The following is a 22,280-nucleotide window of genomic DNA, read 5'->3' on the forward strand; positions in this document are numbered from 1 at the left end:
GCTAGTGTAAATTAATGAATCCCTGAAGTCTTAACAAAGACATCTAAATATATCCGAGATTTAACAAAAGCCCCAAATCAGGATAGAGCCACAAGTAGGGCGCGGCCATTCTGACGCCGTGTCTCGACCTTAGTTACCCTACACGAGCGTTGCTTGTTTGAGATTGACGTCATAAAAAAGATTAGATTGATTCCTTCAGAATTAATTTAATAAAGGTGGTTAGCAATTCGGACAAGTCTCTTCACCCCCGGCTTATTTAACTCTCGTCTCCCCATGAGAGCTGCATTACAGCGGCGCAGGGACAAAGGAGAGTTTGGCCCTTTAAATGGAGAAGTCGGGTCACTTACGTTTGATAAGTGTAGATTTGACAGTATGCACGTCTTTATGTACAGGGTCTGGCAAAACGATGCGACACATTTGTAGGTTTCATAAAATGCAATTAAATTAAAGAAACAAAAAACTTTTTTTTTCATTTTCGAAAAGTACATATAATGCCATTTTGTTTCGTTTCATTTCATTTTCGTTTCCGAATAATGTCATTTTGGTCTTACCGCTGCCACGTTTTCTGGAGTTCTGGCAGTGCGAGGTCAGCCGATTGATTTTCGTTTCAATGCTGATCCACTGGCTCTGAAGTTAGTAACCCATAACAAGATAGAGGTTCGAGCAGGTACGGGATCATGTCTACCAAGTCTGAAGCACAAACGGAACACTCGTTGTGTTGCAGTTACAGATTCGTTTTCAGAGATGGGACCAAGTCACACATGTGCAAGTCTCAAGTAAGTCTCAAGTATTAACGTTCAAGTCTCAATAAGTCCCAAGTCATTTTTTTCTTGGGCAAGTCAAGTCCTTAAATAGGTCAAGTCAAGTCCAAGTCAAGGCCATAAATAGGTCAAGTCCAAGTCAAGTCACCTTATTATTGCAATTTTACCCGCAGAATCTGATTTTAGTAGTGAAAAGACAATATATTAGTAACTTTAAGTAACCTTCATTGTCCAATGTGTCTAACCTGTTTAAAATATATGACAATAATTTTTATTTGCACTGAAATTACTGATATTCAGTAAAATACACCATTGAATCAAACAAAAAAGAAATTACCTCATACAATGATTTATTGACAGCTCAATCTAAACAAATGAACGTCTGCCGACAGTGTCTGACACATTTGAGTTGCAAATATGAAAAAATAATCTGAAAAAAATCTGAAAGAAGAAACACAAAGAGCATTAGAAACATTTTATGTTTCATCTGTAACATCTGGAGACACCAGAGCTCTATAAACTTCAATTTTCAACATTGTCAGAAATGTTTTTGTTGCATATCTCACACTGTGCTGTCCGTCTTTTGCCGTCATAAAAGTAATTGCGATAGCCGAAGGTGATCACTCGCGGTACTGCTCCCGCTGACATGTTTGCGCATGTCTGATATATAGGGGCGTGATTCTCCAATAAACACGTTTGGTAGGTAGAGGGGGCACGACTGATTGATTGACAGGGTAGTGATCCAATCATGACAACGCCATTCTCAACCTGCGCTCCTACCGTGTTATCGATATTATTTTTTTAAATGTATTATTAATTTTTATATTCAAACTGAAGACATAAACTAAACAACACTGAAGTCATTCAAGTCATCGTGTCTCAAGTCAAGTCAAGTCTCGAGTCTTTAACTTCCAAGTCCAAGTTGAGTCAAGTTTTTACATTTTCTGTCAAGTCAAGTTACAAGTCATCAAAACAGCGACTCGAGTCCCCATCTCTGTTCGTTTTTGAAAAACGTTTCCACAATGAAAGCGCGATGCTCACCAGTCCAATTCATGTTAAGTCAAAAAAAAAAGTCAAAGTCAGATTTATTGTCAATTTCTTCACATGCCAAGACATACAAAGAGATCGAAATTACGTTTCCCACTATCCCACGGTGACAAGACACAGTACACAATATACATACAAGTAAACAATTCAAAAAGTAAAAACAAGAAGGCACAAACAATGAATAAATAAGAGCGATGAATAAATAATAAATAAACAAACTAGAAAATGCAATTTCTGGAGAAATTGCGTGTGAAGGCGAAGACTTTGAATCACTTCTTGGGGAATGATGCCGAATGATGTTGAAATGAGTTGAATTTCTTGAGAAATGTGGAAAATAGAAGTGTAATACTAAATTTTGGAGAATTTGGTTGAATTTCAAATTTGAAAGTTTGGAATTTTTGGTAAGTGGAAAGTTGTGGAATAGGTAGAAAAAAGATGAACAGTTGAAAGTTGGAATGGGTAGAATCGGTTGAAAAATGTAGAAATTAGAGTAGAAAAACGAAATTTAGAAAAATTTGGTTGAATTTCAAATTTGGAATTTTTGGCAAATGGGAAGTTGTGGAATAGGTTGGCAAAAGATGAACAGTTGAAAGTTGGAATGAATTGAATAAGTTGAAAAATGTAGAAATTAGAGTAGAAAAACGAAAATTTGGAGAATTTGGTTGAATTTCAAATTTGGAATTTTTGATCAGTGGGAAGTCGTGGAATAGGTAGGCAAAAGATGAACAGTTGAAAGTTGGAATGGGTAGAATTGGTTGAAAAATGTAGAAATTAGAGTAGAAAAACGAAATTTTGAAAAATTTGGTTGAATTTCAAATTTGGAATTTTTGGTAAACGGGAAGTTGTGGAATAGGTAGGCAAAAGATGAACAGTTGAAAGTTGGAATGGGTTGAATCGGTTGAACAATGTAGAAATGAGAGTAGAAAAATGAAATTTTTGAAAATTTGGTTGAATTTCAAATTTGGAATTTTTGGTAAGTGGGACGTTGTGGAATAGGTAGGCAAAAGATGAACAGTTGAAAGTTGGAATGGGTAGAATCGGTTGAAAAATGTAGAAATTAGAGTAGAAAAACGAAATTTAGAAAAATTTGGTTGAATTTCAAATTTGGAATTTTTGGCAACTGGGAAGTAGTGGAAAAGGGAGGCAAAAGATGAACAGTTGAAAGTTGGAATGAGCTGAATCGGTTGAAAAATATAGAAGTTAGAGTAGAAAAACTAAATTTTGGAGAATTTGGTTGAATTTCAAATTTAAAAATTTGGAGTTTTTGGTAGGTGAGAAGTTGTGGAATAGGCAGGCAAAAGATGAACAGTTGAAAGTTGGAATGGGTTGAATCGGTTGAAAAACGTAGAAGTTAGAGTACAAAAACAAAATTTTGTAGAATTTGGTTGAATTTCAAATTTGAAAATTTTGAATATTTGGTATGTGAGAAGTTGTGGAATAGGCAGGCAAAAGATGAACAGTTGAAAGTTGGAATGGGTTGAATCGGTTGAAAAATGTAGAAATTAGAGTAGAAAAACAAAATTACGAAGAATTTGGTTGAATTTCAAATTTGAAAATTTGGAATTTTTTTGTAAGTGGGAAGTTGTGGAATAGGTAGGCAAAAGATGAACAGTTGGAAGTTGGAACGGGTTGAATCGGTCGAAAAATGTAGAAATTAGAGGTGAAAAACGAAATTTCGTGAAATTTTGTCGGAATTTTTAACGTGAAAACGTGAAATTTTTGAATTTGGGAATTTTGGGAATGTCGAGAATCATTCCGAATGTGGTTTGAATGTGCTGAATGAGGTGAATTTAAAAGGGGAATGACGCAAATGTGAAATGTCGAATCTGCCATTGAGAATGAATGGGGAAAAATTTGTCGTAAATTCGCGAATTTTGCGAAATCGGAAAATTTTCGGAACGAGAAAAATGGAAGCGCTCATCTCGTGAATATTTGGAATACGTCAAAAGTGGAACGGAGTGAATCGGATGAATTATGTGGAAGAAGAAGCGGGACAAAAAAGTGTGGAGAATAAAATATAATAATAATAATAACTAGAAAATGCAATTTCTGGAGAAATTGCGTGTGAAGGCGAAGACTTTGACTCACTTCTTGGGGAATGATGCCGAATGATGTTGAAATGAGTTGAATTACTTGAGAAATGTAGAAAACAGAGGTGAAAAACGGAATTTTGGAGAATTTGGTGGAATTTTGGAGGATTTGGTTGAATTTTGAATCTGAAAATGTGGAATTTATGGTAAGTGGGAATTTGGGGAATAGGTAGGAAAAAGATGAAGAGTTGAAAGTTGGAATGGGTTGAATCGGTTGAAAAATGTAGAAATTAGAGTAGAAAAACAAATTTTTGGAGAATTTGGTTGAATTTCAAATTTGAAAATTTGGAATTTTTTGTAAAGGGAAGTTGTGGAATAGGTAGGCAAAATATGAATACTTGAAAGTTGGAATGGGTTGAATCGGTAGAGAAATGTAGAAATGAGAGTAGAAAACGAAATTTTGGAGAATTTGGTTGAATTTCAAATTTGGAATTTTTGGTAAGTTGGAAGTTGTAGAATAGGTAGGCAAAAGATGAACAGTTGAAAGTTGGAATGGGTTGAATCGGTTGAACAATGTAGAAATTAGAGTAGAAAAAAAATGTTGGAGAATTTGGTTGAATTTCAAATTTGGAATTTTTGGTAAGTGGGAAGTTGTGGAATAGTTAGGCTAAAGATGAAGAGTTGAAAGTTGGAATGGGTAGAATCGGTTGAAAAATGTAGAAATTAGACTAGAAAAACAAAATTTTGAAAAATTTGTTTGAATTTCAAATTTGGAATTTTTGGTAAGTCGGAAGTTGTGGAATAGGTAGGCAAAAGATGAAGAGTTGAAAGTTGGAATGGGTTGAATTGGTTGAACAATGTAGAAATTAGAGTAGAAAAACAAAATGTTGGAGAATTTGGTTGAATTTCAAATCTGGAATTTTTGGTGAGTGGGAAGTTGTGGAATAGGTAGGCAAAAGATGAAGAGTTGAAAGTTGGAATGGGTTGAATCGGTTGAACAATGTAGAAATTAGATTAGAAAAACGAAATTTTGGAGAATTTGGTTGAATTTCAAATTTGGAATTTTTGATAAGTGGGAAGTTGTGGAATAGGTAGGCAAAAGATGAACAGTTGAAAGTTGGTATGGGTAGAATCGGTTGAAAAATGTAGAAATTAGAGTAGAAAAACGAAATTTTGAAAAATTTGGTTGAATTTCAAATTTGGAATTTTTGGTAAACGGGAAGTTGTGGAATAGGTAGGCAAAAGATGAACAGTTGAAAGTTGGAATGGGTTGAATCGGTTGAAAAACGTAGAAGTTAGAGTAAAAAAACAAAATTTTGTAGAATTTGGTTGAATTTCAAATTTGAAAATTTTGAATATTTGGTATGTGAGAAGTTGTGGAATAGGCAGGCAAAAGATGAACAGTTGAAAGTTGGAATGGGTTGAATCGGTTGAAAAATGTAGAAATTAGAGTAGAAAAACGAAATTACAAAGAATTTGGTTGAATTTCAAATTTGAAAATTTGGAATTTTTTTGTAAGTGGGAAGTTGTGGAATAGGTAGGCAAAAGATGAACAGTTGGAAGTTGGAACGGGTTGAATCGGTCGAAAAATGTAGAAATTAGAGGTGAAAAACGAAATTTCGTGAAATTTTGTCGGAATTTTTAACGTGAAAACGTGAAATTTTTGAATTTGGGAATTTTGGGAATGTCGAGAATCATTCCGAATGTGGTTTGAATGTGCTGAATGAGGTGAATTTAAAAGGGGAATGACGTAAATGTGAAATGTCGAATCTGCCATTGAGAATGAATGGGGAAAAATTTGTCGTAAATTCGCGAATTTTGCGAAATCGGAAAATTTTCGGAACGAGAAAAATGGAAGCGCTCATCTCGTGAATATTTGGAATACGTCAAAAGTGGAACGGAGTGAATCGGATGAATTATGTGGAAGAAGAAGCGGGACAAAAAAGTGTGGAGAATAAAATATAATAATAATAATAATAATAATAATAGAGAATGGTGTAGAATAACATATGTGTGAAGGCCATCGCCTTCACACAATAATAATAATAGAGAATGGTGTAGAATAACATATGTGTGAAGGCCATCGCCTTCACACAATAACATAATAAATAAGAGGAGCAAAAATGGAGCAACTGAAACGAAACAAAATAACATTATTCGAAAACGAAAATGAAATGAAATGAAACGAAACAAAACAAAACAAATCGAAATGGTATTATATGTATGTACTTTTCGGAAAAAGAAAACAACAACTTTTTGTTTCTTTAATTTCTTTTCATTTTATTAAACCTACAAATGTGTCAGATCCTTTTGCTGGACCCTGTATAATCTTATCAAGAATCTACACTTGTATAATAGATTCACTTGATTTATCAGGTGTAGTACGTATATTATTCATATCTATATCTGATTTACAGTGTATCTTTTGTGCACTTTATTTTTATATGTACTTTTGGACACAGGTAGTAAGTCACACCTTTTCAATTGGTTTTCATAATTATTCCATAAATTAACACCTTTGACAGAGACGGACATTTTCTTTATGTTGGTTCTTACTTACGGGGGTCGCAGGCGTGCTTGAGCCTTTCCCAGCAGTCATCAGCCAGTAGGTGAGGGACACCCTGAACTGGTTGCCAGCCAATCGCAGGACACACAGAGACAAACAACCATTCACACTCTAATTTAACATCTACGGCCAATATGGAGTACTCAATTGACCTACCATGCATGTTTTGGGGATGTGGGAGGAAACCGGAGACTTTACTCTGTTTAACTGCACACAGGGATTTCTATCATCTAGGCAACATTTTACCAATTTACATATACTATGCCAAACCTCTTTTACCATATCTCTCTTGTATGTGAATTATAATACACTGCTCAAAAAAAATAAAGGAACAGTTTTTTATCAGGATATGGCATGAATTAAATTTGACTTTTCTGATAAGGTTTTGGTCAGGTAGGTGGCAAAAGGGGTTGTTAATCAGTTTCAGCTACATTGGTGTTGATGGAATTAACAACAGGTGCAGTAGAGGGGCAACAACGAGATGGTCCCCAAAACAGGACTGGTTTTGCAGGTGGAGGCCATTTCAATTTCCTCCCTCTTGATCTTTTTTTAACTGTTTTTCCACAAGTGTTGGCTTTAGCTCGAGTCATTATCACGACTGGGAGCATGAGGCGATTTCTTAACCCTCCTGAAGTTGCGCAGATTGTCCAACTCCTCCAGGATGGCACATCCATGCGTGCTGTTGCAAGAAGATTTGATGTGTCTCCCAGTACAATGTCCAGAGCATGGAGGAGATTCCAGGAGACAGGCAGTTACTCTAGGAGAGCTGGACGGGGCCGTAGACGGTCCTCATTCCATCAGCAGGACCGATATCTGCTACTTTGTGCAAGGAGGAACAGGTTGAGCACTGCCCAAGCCCTACAGAATGACCTCCAGCAGGCTACTGGTGTGAATGTCTCTGCCCAAACAGTCAGAAACAGACTTCACGAGGTGGCCTCAGGGCACAACGTCCTGCAGTGTGCCCTGTGCTCATTGCTCAGCACCGTGGAGCTCGATTGGCATTTGCCATAGAACAGAAGAATTGGCAAGTCCGCCACTGGCGCCCTGTGCTTTTCACAAATGAGAGCAGGTTTACCTTGAGCACCTGTGATAGACGTGAAAGGATCTGGAGATGCCAAGGAGAGCGCCATGCTGCCTGCAACATCATTCAGCATGACCGGTTCAGTGGTGGGTCAGTGATGGTCTGGGGAGGCATTTCCATGGAGGGACGAACAGACCTCTACAGGCTAGAGAACGGCAGTCTGACAGCCATTAAGTTTTGGGATGAAATCCTTGCACCCATAGTCAAACCCTACGCTGGTGCAGTAGGTCCTGGGTTCCTCCTGATCCACAACAATGCCCGGCCTCATGTGGCAAGAGTATGCAGAGAGTATCTGGAGGATAAAGGAATTGACACAATTGAATGGCCCTCACGATCACCTGATCTAAACCCGATAGAACACGGTCCATCAGACGCCGCCAGGTTGCTCCTCAGACTTTACAGGAGCTTACTGATGCCCTTAGACAGATCTGGGAGGACATCTCACAAGACACCATCCATCGTCTCATTAGGAGCATGCCGTGACGTTGTCAAGCATGCATACAAGCTCATGGGGGCCACACAAGATATTGAAAAGAATTTTGAGTTGCAGAAATTGAATTTAGGCAAAATGGACGAGCCTGCCACATCATTTTTTCACTTTGATTTTTGGGGTGTCTATATACTGAGCCATCTGTAGGCTGAAAACTTTTATTTCCATCAAAAGATGTGGCATCCTTTTGTTTCTGAGACATGAAACTGTCCATATCAGTATAGATATCCAACTTTTTTTTCACCATTGACATCTGATATGTTTTCAAAGTGTTCCTTTAATTTTTTTGAGCTGTGTATATTATGATCTATGGTATCAAAGGCTTTTATTTTGAGTCGATGAACGCCGATGAGTGTGACACATAATAGCTTGCATGACGTGCGGAATCACACTTTTCCCCCACAGTGCAATGTTTCATATTAAATTAAGGCCAAAATCCAATTTTACAAGCTTTAACGAGCTCAGCCTTTGAGGTACCATGATGTGCCAGTGTAAACTGTCAGAATCTTTGAACCCAACTTTCAAATGCCTTTTTCAGCGGTGGAACAAGCACTACTGTGTCATGTCTGATGACATGCTGTACTATGCAGAAGAGTATGAAGAGGAAAAGGAAGACCTCAAGAAGGTAAAGGAATGTAAAGTTTACAGTTGGAAAATAAATTTGTTTTGAATGTAAAATTGAAAACCCACTAATATTCTTATGTGCAGTCAATTTTCACACCCCAAGCCAATCTACCAAACACACAACAGAATAAGCAAGACAATGTTACATATTGTCCCAGTTCTTTATCTTTAATGCTCGCTATGCTAATTATTATTACCAGGAGGCTGCCTTCTCAGGTTAACTATTTAATGTATGCCAGAAAGATCGATACACAGCTGTGGAGCTTTCTCTGCGAGATTGCAGAAGAAGGTCTAACCCCCACCTCCAAAGTTCCTATTCTTATACTCTGGGCCGCCTTTCTGCAAGAGGGCGACTCTGCCTAGCCTGTGTGATATTGTGTGACCTTGCAGTCTTAACTGAGATCAACTCCTACGTATGCGCAAAGACATAGAGGAGGGAAAGCCAGTGAAGCAAGAGAAAGGTCACGGTGATATAACGTCATAGCTCAAGCTACATAGCTAATCACGTGTCAAAGAGACCTAATCCATCAACAAAATTGAAAGATAGGTAATTAGTCTTAGCTCCTTATTAATATGACCCGTTACGCTGGGTGAAAGCTGTTCAGCTAAGACTCTAAGATGGTAATGGAGTTGACAAAGAGGCTTTCTAACTAGGCTAAGGGCTAACAACATTGCAGATATGCCACCGCTCAACCTGGTTAATATTCATCCAATTGACAACAATATAAACACAATTCAACTCTGGATGAGCAGCTCCAGCACCTGAAAAGCTGATGCAGCTCCAGCACATGAAAACCCATGTGAATGATTTTCCTTATGGTGGTGGGATACAGATTTATTGCAAAAAACTGGCCAACGCTTGGCCAGGCTAGATGGGCTCTAGCTTTCTTGCTTGGTCTCAGCACTAGCTCACTTCTCCTTACCTTTAGGTATCACTCCAGTAGTAAAAACATTTTTGATGTTGAATAGTTTCCTGCTTACAAACTGACAGTGACTTCACCATAAATGTTAGCAAACAAGAAAAGAAATGCATGCCTGTTTGGATAAGAAATGAATAAACAGTAAAAATCGTTTCCAAAATTTAAAACATACAAAATGCTGAGGCAGGAGTGTTTCAACGGACCATATAATCTCTTTTCATTTTCAACTACTGACTGAGAATTGATATATGTATTCTATTCAAGATCACTAAAGTAAAGAACCAATGTGTTTGTTTCCCAGTTCCAGGATTTCCATTGTTCTGAAACATGGTTTCATGGTGGCATTAAAAAGGGTCGTCTGATGGCAGAGCAAATGATTCACGATTACTGTACCAAAACAAGAGGAAGAGATGGTACTTTTTTGGTCCGACAGAGTGATGCTGTTGCCACGGATTTCACCCTCTCCTTCTGGTAGAGTTCTCCATCCATCCATCCATCCATCCATCCATCCATCCATCCATCCATCCATCCATCCATCCATCCATCCATCCATCCATCCATCCATCCATCCATCCATCCATCCATCCATCCATCCATCCATCCATCCATCCATCCATCCATCCATCCATCCATCCTCATTTCTTTGGGTACAATATAATATTGCAATATTGTGAGTATGTAGAATTTCACATTATATTGTGGCCACTGGTAGAATCTGGCTCACACGATAAAATGCGATAAATAATCCTCGCGGCAAATGCTGGATAGGTTTACTTGCATGCTTCTTTTTGGCAGCGAAATGCCAAAGCTGTTGTTTGGGTTTGGCTCTGTTTGTTATAGCTCATTGAATTCTTTAGCGATTATGATGCTGATTGTGTTGCTGCAAACATCAGACATTCAGCTATGATACAAGTGTAACGAAAACAGGGATGACTTATATAGTTAGTGTTGACATTTATTAGCAACTCGAGAGGAATGCCTGGATATATTTTAGTGCTTTTCAAACATTAATCTCTTGTCTATTGTCTACCAACATTTATTTAGGCGCAGCGGGAGAGTCCAGCACTGCCGTATTCGTTCTCTTTCAGAAGGACAAAACACATACTACTACCTGGCAGCCAACGTACAATTTCCTAGTGTGTATGCCCTGATACAGCACTACAGAGAGAACCCACTGCGCTGTCAAGACTTTGAGTTGCGTCTTACTGATGCAGTACCACATCCAAACCCACATCTCCAGCAAGGGTTCGTCACGATCAACTTATATTTTAGTAAAACAAAATGTACATGTAAAATACTTCTGTTTGTTCTTTCATTTTAACGATACTCCCTAAGTTTAATTAATTATTGATCACCTCCATTACAGTAATGATGCATTTTTTTGTGAATATGTAATGTGCAATGGCTCTAAAAGCCTACTCAAATGCCAGGTTTTGTGATATATAAATAAGGAGACCAAGATAAATCATTTCAAAATTAGTTTCATCATTAATTTGACTACTTTGCTTCACTGTATGTATGGTGTTCTTATGGTGATAAGCAGTGTTTGGAGCAAACATTTTGCCAATCGTCTGATGAAACCAGGGTTACGTTTTTTGGCTCCGATTCCAAACAGTGCGTTTGGTACAAACACAACACAGCTTGTTGCTAAGAAAATGCCATATTTACAGTAAAACATAGTGACTATCAGGCTTTGGGGCTGTTTTTCCTAGAATTCAGAGGGAACTGAGGCCTTAGTGAAGGTGGATGAAATTATGAACAAAAAAATCAAAAGAATATTCAGGGTTTTACTAGAAAGAAAAAAAGCCAGAAAACACTAGTAGAACATCTAAAATTTATTTTGGATTAATCAGGGGCACGTTAAACAGTGACCGTATTTGCCGGTGTATTGGTCGACCGTTTTCGATCCAAAATCGACCGAAAAAAATCGACCTTGACTTATACACCGAGTCATAAAACTAACTAACTTTAACTTCGTATTCATCGCTTCAAATGTGATGGTAACCAAGGCCGTTTCTCATGCATCTCATCGTGCGTGGGTGTGCGTCCGTCAGGCTCATCAAACAGCGAGAAACTGAATCATTATAAAGCGTTCGTCGCATTAACACGCATCCTCAGCAACAATTTCAAATATTCTCACCTCAGTAACGGACATCGAAAGCCAGGCAGCGACGATGACTGCTAGGGGGAAGTACTGGGTATTGAGCGAATGTGCGAGTCATCGTGCGTCAAGCAACGACAATAACTACCGGTACGTAAACATTCAATTGCCATGTCTAAATGAATGTCGTTGGCACTTAGAAAATATTCGCCAAACTTGGCCAGACTTCCAGGGGAAGAGGCCGAATTTTCACTTGTTCTGGCCGACATGGGGAACCAGCCGAGGCGGACTCTTTATGGCGCAAGAGCCGTTGGCACTTAGAAAATTTGAACCGGGTGGCGTGCGTGAGTGCGCGGCCCGCTGGAAGTCGAATGAGGCTCCGCGATTTCATCCGCGGTGCTTCTAAAATGCCGATCCGCTCGGCGGGAGCTATTTTCGGCCACTTGGCGCGTGCGCACGGCCTCCCGGATGTGCCGGGCGGCGTGCGTGAGCTCGCCGGCCGCTGGAAGTCGAATGAGGCTCCGCGATCTCATCCGCGATGCTTTCAACAGCCGATCCGCGCTGCGGGAGCTATTTTCGGCCACTTGGCGCGTGCGCACGGCCTCCCGGATGTGTCGGGCGGCGTGCGCGAGCTCGCCGGCCGCTGGAAGTCGAATGAGGCACCGCGATTTCATCTGCTGTGCTTATAAAGTGCCGATCCGCTCGGCGGGACCTATTTTCGGCAACTTGGCGCGTGCGCACGGCCTCCCGGATGTGCCAGGCGGCGTGCGCGAGCTCGCCGGCCGCTGGAAGTCGAATGAGGCTCCGCGATCTCCTCCGCGGTGCTTATAAAACGCAGATCCGCTCGGCGGGAGCTATTTTCGGCCACTTGGCGCGTGCGCACGGCCTCCCGGATGTGCCGGGCGGCGTGCGTGAGTGCGCGGCCCGCTGGAAGTCAAATGAGGCTCCGCGATCTCCTCCGCGGTGCTTATAAAGTGCCGATCCGCTCGGCTTGGAGCTATTTCCGGCCTCCCGGTGGTGCCGGGCGGCGTGCGCGAGCTCGCCGGCCGCTGGAAGTCGAATGAGGCTCCGTGATCTCCTCCGCGGTGCTTATAAACAGCCGATCCGCTCGGCTGGAGCTATTTCCGGCCACTGCGCATGCGCACGGCCTCCCGGAATTTGAACACATTTCGTCAATAGATTTCGCATATTTCTGATTGAATTTTGAAGTTTAATATAATGCAACAATTGAGCTCGACTTATACAAAGGATATATCATAAAATCCTAAATTTCCGTCGGATTTTAGGGGGTCGACTTATACACCAAGTCGACTTATACACCGGCAAATACGGTATGTGCTGACTTCCATTTAACATGAGTTTGAATGTAACTAGTTAACACGTCGCTATTTATAAGATGGGTGTGCACACTTGTCCAACCACATCTTCTTAATTGATTTATTTTTATTTTGTTTTTTTCTTGGTCAAACATTTGGTCAAATTTGATGTTGGTCAAACATCCCAAAAACCTGGTGTTTGAACAAAGATATGGAGACGTTTTACATTCACTGGAAAAAAAGTGCCATATCCAGTCTCTTTCATGGGCTATTAGACTCATTGTCACGTTTCACGCCCTTATCGTATCCCAGGACTGATGTTAAATGTTGCTCCTTTTGAAAATTCAAGTTTACTTTTACATTTGATGAGTCATCAAAGTCAAAAGTCAAGTCAAAGTCAAAGTCTGCTTTATTGTCAATTTCTTCACATGCCAAGACACACAAAGAGATCAAAATTACGTCCCCACTATCCCACGGTGACAAGACATAGCTCACAATGTACATACAAGTAAACAACACAAGAAAATAAAACAAGAAGGCACAATCAATGAATAAATAAGAGTGATGAATAAATAATAAACAAATAACACAATAAATAAGCATAGGACGCTACGCAGAAGGGGGAAGAGAGTTCAGGATCCTAACAGCCTGGAGAATGAAGCTGTTAGTGAGTCTGGCGGTGCGGGAGCGCAGGCTCCTGTACCTCTTCCCAGAGGGCAAGAGATCAAACAAGGAGTGAGCGGGGTGACTCACATCACACACAATCGTGGTCGCCTTGCGGGCGAGATGGGAGGTGTAAATGCCCTTCAGGGAGGGGAGTGAAGCACCAATAATCTTACCAGCCGCGTTCACTATGCGCTGCAGGGCGTTCATGTTGTATTCAATGCAGCTACCACCCCAGACAGCGATACCACTGGAGAGGACGCTCTCAATGGTGCCACGGTAGAATGTAGTCATGACGGCCGGAGGAGCACTTGCTCGCCTGAGTTTCCGCAGGAAGTACAGGCGCTGAGCTTTCTTCGCCAGTGACGCGGTGTTGGCGGACCAGGAGAGGTCCTCACTGATGTGCACCCCCAGGAATCTGGTGCTGCTCACCCTCTCCACCACTGTACCGTTGATGGTCAGCGGCAGGTGTTGGGTATGACCCTTCCGGAAGTGAACAACAATTTCCTTGGTCTTGTTGACGTTCAGCAGGAGGTTGTTGTCCCTGCACCACGCGGTCAGAAGGTCAACCTCCAACCTGTACTGAGTCTCGTCGCCCTTGGTGATGAGACCCACCAGAGTCGTGTCGTCAGCAAACTTCACTATGCGGTTGTCGCTGTAGGACGCAGTGCAGTCATGCGTGAGCAGGGTGAAGAACAGCGGACTGAGCACACAGCCTTGGGGGGCCCCCGTGCTCAGCGTGATGCTGGCGGAGATTTTGTCGCCAACACGTACCACCTGAGGCCTCTGACAGAGGAAGTCCAGAAGCCACTTGCAGAGATAGGTACTGAAGCCCAGCTTGTCGAGTTTGCAGATGAGTCTTTGTGGCACAATGGTGTTGAAGGCAGAACTGAAGTTCACAAACAGCAATCTCACATACGAGTCCCTACTCTCCAGGTGGGAGAGGGCCGAGTGGAGGGCAGAGCAGATGGCATCCTCAGAGGACCGTTTGGCTTGGTACGCAAACTGGAAGGGGTCTACGGTGGGGGGGAGAATGGATCTGATGTGCTCCATGATAAGCCGGTCAATGCACTTCATGATGATGGGCGTCAGTGCCACGGGGCGATAGTCATTGAAGCAGGACAGAGCAAGCTTCTTCGGCACAGGTACGATGCTGGCAGCCTTGAAACACGAAGCGACGATGGCCTGCTGCAGGGAAATGTTAAAGATGTCCGTGAAGACACCCGTCAGCTCCCCAGCGCAGTCCTTCAGCGCTCGACCTGGGATGTTGTCAGGGCCCGCCGCCTTACAGGTGTTGATAGCGGCAAGCGCCCTCCTCACGCTGTCGACACAGAGGCTGCTCGTGTGGAGGGGGAGTGGTCTTCAGCGGGCAAGTGCTGTTCTGAGCGTCGAAGCGAGCAAAGAAGCGGTTAAGATCGTTGAGCAGACGGACGTCGCCCTCACAGCTCTGCGGTGCGGGCTTGTAGTCCATGATGGTCTGAATGCCCTGCCAAAGGCTCCGTGCGTCCCTGCTGTCCTTGAAGTGGGCGGGAATCTTGCAAGAGAACGCCCTTTTCGCTTCCTTGATGCCCCGGGACAGGTCGGCCTTCGATGCCCTCAAGCCAGCCTCATCACCCGCTCTGAAGGCTTTGTCCCTGGCCCTCAGCAGCCTGAGGACAGCCCCCGTCGGCCATGGCTTCCAGTTAGCCCAAGTGATAATGGATTTCGAGTGAGTCACATCATCAATGCACTTTGTGATGTAAGAGGAAACAGAGTCAGTATACTCCTCTATGTCTGTCCGATCGTTGCAAGTGGCCGCCCGCTTAAACATGTCCCAGTCAGTAGTGACAAAGCAGTCTCGAAGCGCATCAGAGGCACCCTCAGGCCACACCCGTACCCGCTTGTGAACCGGCCTGGATGCTTTCACCCTTTGTCTGTATGCGGGCAAAAGCATGACAGTGAGATGGTCAGAAAGTCCAAGATGGGGGAGGGGGTCGGCCTTGAAAGCTCCTTTATGTGTAGAGTAGACCAGGTCCGGGAAGCTGTCACCACGTGTTGGAAAATTAACATGCTGGTGAAGCCTCGGAAAAACAGACTTCAGGTTAGTATGATTAAAGTCCCCAGCAAAGATGGTGAAACCGTCAGGGTGCGCCGTCTGTTGTTCACTGACAGCCTGGTACAGTTCACTAAGAGCCGCGATCCTGTCGCCTTCGATGTTGGAAGGCGGGATGTATACCGCGACTAGCAGAATTGCGGTAAATTCCCTCGGCAGGTAAAAAGGACGGCACTTAATGATCACAAACTCCGCCAGTGGCGAGCAGTGCCTGCATACAACTACAGAGTCCAGGCAACATTCACCACGGATGTAGACGCATATTCCACCTCCTCGCGACTTTCCCCCTCTCACAATGGCATGGTCCGCCCGATAGCACGCTAACCGCTCCAGATGCACAGCAGAGTCCGGAATTTTGACAGTCAACCAAGTCTCAGTGAACACGAGCACACAGCAGTTACGCACTGTCCGGTTCGTAGATCTCAGCAGGCGAATGTAATCCATCTTGTTGTCCAGCGAACGAACATTCGCCAGAAGAATGGAAGGCACGGCCGGGCAAGCTGGGTTGGCCGCCAGCCTGGCCCGGACGCCTCCGCGCTTGCCCCTCTTCTGCCTCCTCGCACACCGCTTCCGACGCTTTCCAACCGGGGGAGGAATAGCAGGCGAGTCCGGACACGCTCCAGGACGGAGCAGTCCAAGCGCCTTTAATGTCTCCGCATCAAAGACCAGAACGCCACAAAACTCACTTTCGCTGATGTCGAGCAGAACCTGCCTGCTGTACTCGTAGCAAGTTAGAAGAGTTTCATTTCATTAACAGAAAACTGAAAATATTGTGTTTCTTAGGGGTATTCCTTGGAACTTTATTATTCTACAATAAAATGTGGAAAATATGTAAGTGTACAACATAATTACTTTATGTTCTTTTGTATTTTGTTTTAGGTGGTTTTATAAAAACTTGAGCAGAGGTGAGGCTGAAGATTATTTGTTGAAAATTCCAAGAGATGGAGCTTTCCTGATACGACAAAGAGAGGGAGACCCAGACTCTTTTGCAATCACGTTCAGGTTGTGCAGCATGCCAATAATGAATTTTCTTAATTAACTCAAGTTTGTACTAAACTACAATTCTGTCTCTCAGAGGTGATGGTAAGGTGAAACACTGTCGGATCCAGAAGGAAGGCAGTGTTTACTTGCTTGGCACAACAACCGAGTTTGAGAGCCTTGTGGAGCTGGTAAACTACTTTAAGAAGAAGCCACTTTATCGCAAGACCAAGCTGCGATACCCAGTCACGCCTGACCTAGTGGCTCGCTTCAGCACAGTGAGTTTCTTATGAAATTAGATGAGGATGGGGAGAAATTGTTCAAAGTCTCACTAATAACGTAATTGTCAAACTCATCTTTTTTTTTAGGCATTTTTGAAACATCTGCATTAGACTATGGAGAGTCATTTCCTGCAAAAATTTGACTTTGGCAAAAAAAAAAAAAAACATCAACAACATTGAGTTAGAACGTTATGTTATTAACATGATATAAGGGATGTCACTTAATTGATTAATTGATTAATTAATTATTCTGCAAATTAACTCACTATGAAAATTAATACAATTAATCTTGAGTGGCAAGTCAATGTGCATGCACTTTTAAATTGGTCCAGTGAGAGACACGTAGGCTGAAATGATACGTCATTTCACTGCGCCATGAGACAAATGCAAACGTGTTACTGAGCATGTCCCCTGAAATAATTTTTTGTTGTTTTCCGTTTTTTTCTGCAGTATACAAATACAGCCCATTTACCATTTAGTCTCACATTCACGGATTCTAAGAACTATCAAGATATTCCTCAATGGGTTAGACAATCAAAGTCAAAGTCAGCTTTATTGTCAATTTCTCCACATGCCAAAGACACACAAAGAAACCGAAATTTCGTTCCCCCCTATCCCACGGTGACAAGACATGGCTCACAACAGACAAACAAGTAAACAAGTATAACAAAAGCGTGCTGAATAAATAATGAATAAATAACACAACAATAAATATATAAATAAATAAGAGGAGCAGGAGAAAAAAAAAAAGGAGCAAGTGCACGTACAGCAGACATTCCCGAAAATAGCGCAACAGTGCCGCATGCTACGCAGAAGGGGGTAGCGAGTTCAGGGCCCTAACAGCCTGAAGAAAGAAGCTGTTGGCGAGTCTGGTGGTGCGGGAGCGCAGGCTCCTGTACCTCTTCCCAGAGGGCAGAAGGTCAAACAAAGAGTGAGCCGTGTGACTCACATCTCTGGCAATCGAGGTTGCCTTGCGGGCGAGATGGGAGGTGCAAATGTCCTTCAGGGAGGGGAGCGAAGCACCAATAATCTTACCAGCCGTATTCACTATGCGCTGCAGGGCCTTCAAGTTCTGTTCAGTGCAGTTACCACCCCAGACAGCGATGCAACTGGTGAGGACGCTCTCAATGGTGCCACGGTAGAATGTAGACAGGACTGCCTGAGGAGCACATGCACGCCTGAGCTTCCGCAGGAAGTACAGGCGGCGCTGAGCTTTCTTTGCCAGTGACGAGGTGTTAGCGGACCAGGAGAGGTCCTCACTGATGTGCATTCCAGGAACTTGGTGCAGCTCACCCTCTCCACCACAGCACCGTCGATGATCAGCGGCAGGTGTGTTGTGTGACCCTTCCGGAAGTCAACAATGATTTCCTTGGTCTTATTGACGTTCAGCAGGAGGTTGTTGTCCCTGCACCACGTGGTCAGAAGGTCAACTTCCGACCTGTACCGAGTCTCGTCGCCCTTCGTGATGAGACCCACCAGAGTCGTGTCGTCAGCAAACTTCACTATGCGGTTGTCGCTGTAGGTCGCAGTGCAGTCATGCGTCAGCAGGGTGAAGAGCAATGGACTGATCACGCAGCCCTGGGGGGCCCCCGTGCTCAGCGTGATGCTGGCGGAGATTTTGTCGCCAACACGCACCACCTGAGGCCTCTGACAGAGGAAGTCCAGTACCCAGTTGCAGAGGGAGGTACAGAGGCCCAGCTCGTCGAGTTTGCAGATGAGACGCTGCGGTACAATGGTGTTGAAGGCAGAGCTGAAGTCCACAAACAGCAACCTCACAGATGAGTCCTTTCTCTCCAGGTGGGTGAGGGCCGAGTGGAGGGCAGAGCAGATGGCATCCTCAGAGGACCGCTTGGCACGGTACGCAAACTGGAAAGGGTCAATGGTGGGGGGGAGAGCGGACTTGATGTGCTCCATGACCAGCCGCTCAAAGCACTTCATGATGATGGGCGTCAGTGCCACAGGGCGGTAGTCATTGAAGCAGGACGGTGCAGGTTTCTTCGGCACAGGTACGATGGTGGCAGCCTTGAAACACGAGGGGACGATGGCCTGCTGCAGGGAAACGTTAAAGATGTCCGTGAAGACACCCGACAGCTCCCCAGCGCAGTCCTTCAGCGCTCGACCCGGGATGTTGTCAGGGCCCGCCGCCTTACGGGTATCAATAGCGGCAAGCGCCCTCCTCACACCGTCGGCAGAGAGGCGCAGGGGCTGCTCGTGTGGGGGGGAGCGGTCTTCAGCGGGCAAGTGCTGTTCTGGGCGTCGAAGCGAGCAAAGAAGCGGTTCAGATCGTTCAGCAGACGGACGTCGCCCTCACAGCTCCTCGGCGCGGGCTTGTAGTCCGTGATGGTCTGAATGCCCCGCCAAAGGCTACGCGCGTCCTTGCTGTCCTTGAAGTGGGTGGAGACCTTGCACGAGAACGCCTTCTTCGCTTCTTGTCAGGCATTGTCCAGCAGACTGTAGAAATGAGTGAACATCAGGCTAAGTGATTAATCAACTTACCTATTTCAGCTCTGGTGCAAGTTTAACAACTTTGTTTCTAACAAAAAAAATGGTAAAACACACCTTTTTTACTGACTAACATGGACACACACAACTAACATCTCTTCTTTTTGGAATATGGACTAGAACTTCTCCAGCTCCTCCCCAGCCACAACCTCCACAGCCACGAGACTGTTCAGTTAAAACCATTATGTTATCTTTATCTTTTTCTGATTTGGCCGTTGTAGCCTCCTCTTGTGCTCTGTCCAAGTTAAGCTTTAACAGCTTTTGCAATTTATAGTTGTTAGCTTTCTTTTCTCTGACCAGCAGTTAACTGCGCAGTTTTCTCTACATTTTATTGCATTGTGGGAGTAACAGCCCCCACACAACATGGCAGGCCACTGCAACATTTCTGTCCTGCCATTAAAGCTGTAACATCTGAAATCCACCCTTGGGCTCCTTTGTTTAATTGAGGTAAATTGTCCACCAGTGCCTGTGTGTCCCGGACCCCCAAAGGGTCATACTGCCATCCCCCACCCAATTCATGCTCATGCATCTGTAGAAAACATTACCGTATTTGCCGGTGTATTGGTCGACCTTTTTCGATCCAAAATCGACCGAAAAAAATCGACCTCGACTTATACACCGAGTCATAAAATTTAACTTCGTATTCATCGCTTCAAATGTGATGGTAACCAAGGACGTTTCTCATGCATCTCATTGTGCGTTGCACTTAGAAAATTTGAACCGGGCGGCGTGCGCGAGTGCGCGGCCCGCTGGAAGTCGAATGAGGCGCCGCGACCACCTCCGCGGTGCTTATAAACAGCCGATCCGCTCGGCGGGGGCTATTTTCGGCCACTTGGCTCGTGCGCACGGCCTCCCGGATGTGCCGGGCGGGTGCGCGAGCTCGCCGGCCGCTGGAAGTCGAATGAGGCGCCGCAACCACCTCCGCGGTGCTTATAAACAGCCGATCCGCTCGGCGGGGGCTATTTTCGGCCACTTGGCTCGTGCGCACGGCCTCCCGGATGTGCCGGGCGGGTGCGCGAGCTCGCCGGCCGCTGGAAGTCGAATGAGGCGCCGCGACCACCTCCGCGGTGCTTATAAACAGCCGATCCGCTCGGCGGGGGCTATTTTCGGCCACTTGGCTCGTGCGCACGGCCTCCCGGATGTGCCGGGCGGGTGCGCGAGCTCGCCGGCCGCTGGAAGTCCAATGAGGCGCCGAGATCTCCTCCGCGGTGCTTATAAAGTGCCGATCCGCTCGGCTTGGAGCTATTTCCGGCCTCCCGTTGGTGCCGGGCGGCGTGCGCGAGCTCGCCGGCCGCGATCTCCTCCGCGGTGCTTATAAACAGCCGCATGCGCACGGCCTCCCGGAATTTGAACACATTTCGTCAATAAATTTCGCATATTGAATTTTGAAGTTTAATATAATGCAACAATTGAGCTCGACTTATACAAAGGATATATCATAAAATCGTAAATTTCCGTCGAATTTTAGGGGGTCGACTTATACACCGAGTCGACCTGTACACCGGCAAATACGGTAATTGTTAAACATTATTCTTAACATTTGAAACCTTTTTCTTACTCTCCACTTCTGCCTTTTGCCGTGCTTCTGTAATGCCATTCCAATCATCACTGTCACTGTCACTCACTATTGTAATAAGCATTGTTAATGCGTCTGGCATCATCCAGGTTAAAAGTGATGACCATGTGGGTGTTTTCTTTGACCAGTCAGTGGATGGGGTGATCTGTCACCAAATTGTGAGGGGCCCGCTCACGGGTACCATAAAAACTGGAGTGGACATTTGGCATTTTGGAATGGGACCCTGCACCACCTGCTTCTGAGAAAGTTGTGCTGCGAGAATAAGTTTGTTATCTGGTCTGTGTTTCCTGAATTTCATCGGTGCCATCATACCGGGTGTCTCCTAAGTGGCAAGTGGGTATCGTGGTGGTGCCTAAGGGACATAAATGATTGTTAATTTGTTGGCAGAGTTGGATACAATGTTGTTTTGTCATTTAACCCTATTACTGTGTTTGCCTGCATACTGCATTGGTCACAGGGTCTTGTTCTTCGTGGAGTTTTGCTAAAGCGGTGGCCTCCCATTGCCGTAAGATGCACATGATGTCTTGCTTCATCTCCTTTTCTATTTGTTACTTTGCTTCCCTTTTCTCTCTCCAAATTCGCTCTTCTAATATTATGTTTTCTGTCTGTTTCCACATTTCCTTTACGCCACAATGCAATTCATCATGTATCTGCCTCTATGTTACCTTCTTATTTTGTGACTTACTATTTCTTTTTTGGAGCTCAACGCATTCTTTCTGCAACCTATCCTATCTCAATCTTTTTATACAAGATTAAACAAAACTTGAGACAAAATGTCTTAGTCATAGTCACAGAGGGCTGAGTTCGATTGAGCGAGGTGTGCCATCATTGTAGAGGGCCCCAAAACTACAGTATATGCACCAAAACGTCACGATGTTCCACTGCATCTGGTAGAACGCCAATCTACGGCAAGGCAAATCCAGAACCTGCTAAACACGTATTGATCTTCGTCTTTGTACACCTAGATTTAGCGCAAACAATGTACAGAACTTCTGCTTACCTTATTTTAGAACTTTCCGCTTACCTTATTTTGGCAGCCGCCGGCGTGGAAGAAGGAAACCAATCAATGCGTCTCTTACAACTAGAAGGTGGTGTCCTAACTGACCACAAACGAGGCGTTATTAGCATTCCTTTGCCATCACGCCAGGGTCACAAATTAAAGGCGTAAATAGCCACTCTATATAAACTGTACCTCCGAAAGTCCCACATTGAGGTCTTGCAGGGGGAAGGGGGCAATAATGTAAGGTTTGCT

The 22,280-nt window shown here is 44.0% G+C and overlaps 1 protein-coding gene across 10 annotated transcripts in view; it reads left to right on the forward strand.

The window, feature by feature from the left end:
• plcg2 (phospholipase C, gamma 2) overlaps nucleotides 1–22,280 on the forward strand; it is a 145,210-nt gene that overhangs the window by 70,623 nt on the left and 52,307 nt on the right. For all 10 annotated transcript variants that reach the window (XR_015859134.1, XM_088379316.1, XM_088379312.1 and 7 more), the window contains 5 exons: nucleotides 8,514–8,600; nucleotides 9,821–9,990; nucleotides 10,564–10,764; nucleotides 16,571–16,693; nucleotides 16,767–16,947. Coding sequence is in view for 9 of the 10 variants with exons in the window: in XM_088379316.1 (XP_088235442.1) it covers nucleotides 8,514–8,600; nucleotides 9,821–9,990; nucleotides 10,564–10,764; nucleotides 16,571–16,693; nucleotides 16,767–16,947 (762 nt within the window). In the remaining variant the exon portion in view is untranslated. The remainder of the gene's footprint in view (nucleotides 1–8,513; nucleotides 8,601–9,820; nucleotides 9,991–10,563; nucleotides 10,765–16,570; nucleotides 16,694–16,766; nucleotides 16,948–22,280) is intronic.

Source organism: Syngnathus floridae, chromosome 6, assembly GCF_059516105.1.
Source record: "Syngnathus floridae isolate MCC-2025c chromosome 6, RoL_Sflo_1.0, whole genome shotgun sequence".
Taxonomy (NCBI): Eukaryota; Metazoa; Chordata; class Actinopteri; order Syngnathiformes; family Syngnathidae; genus Syngnathus; species Syngnathus floridae.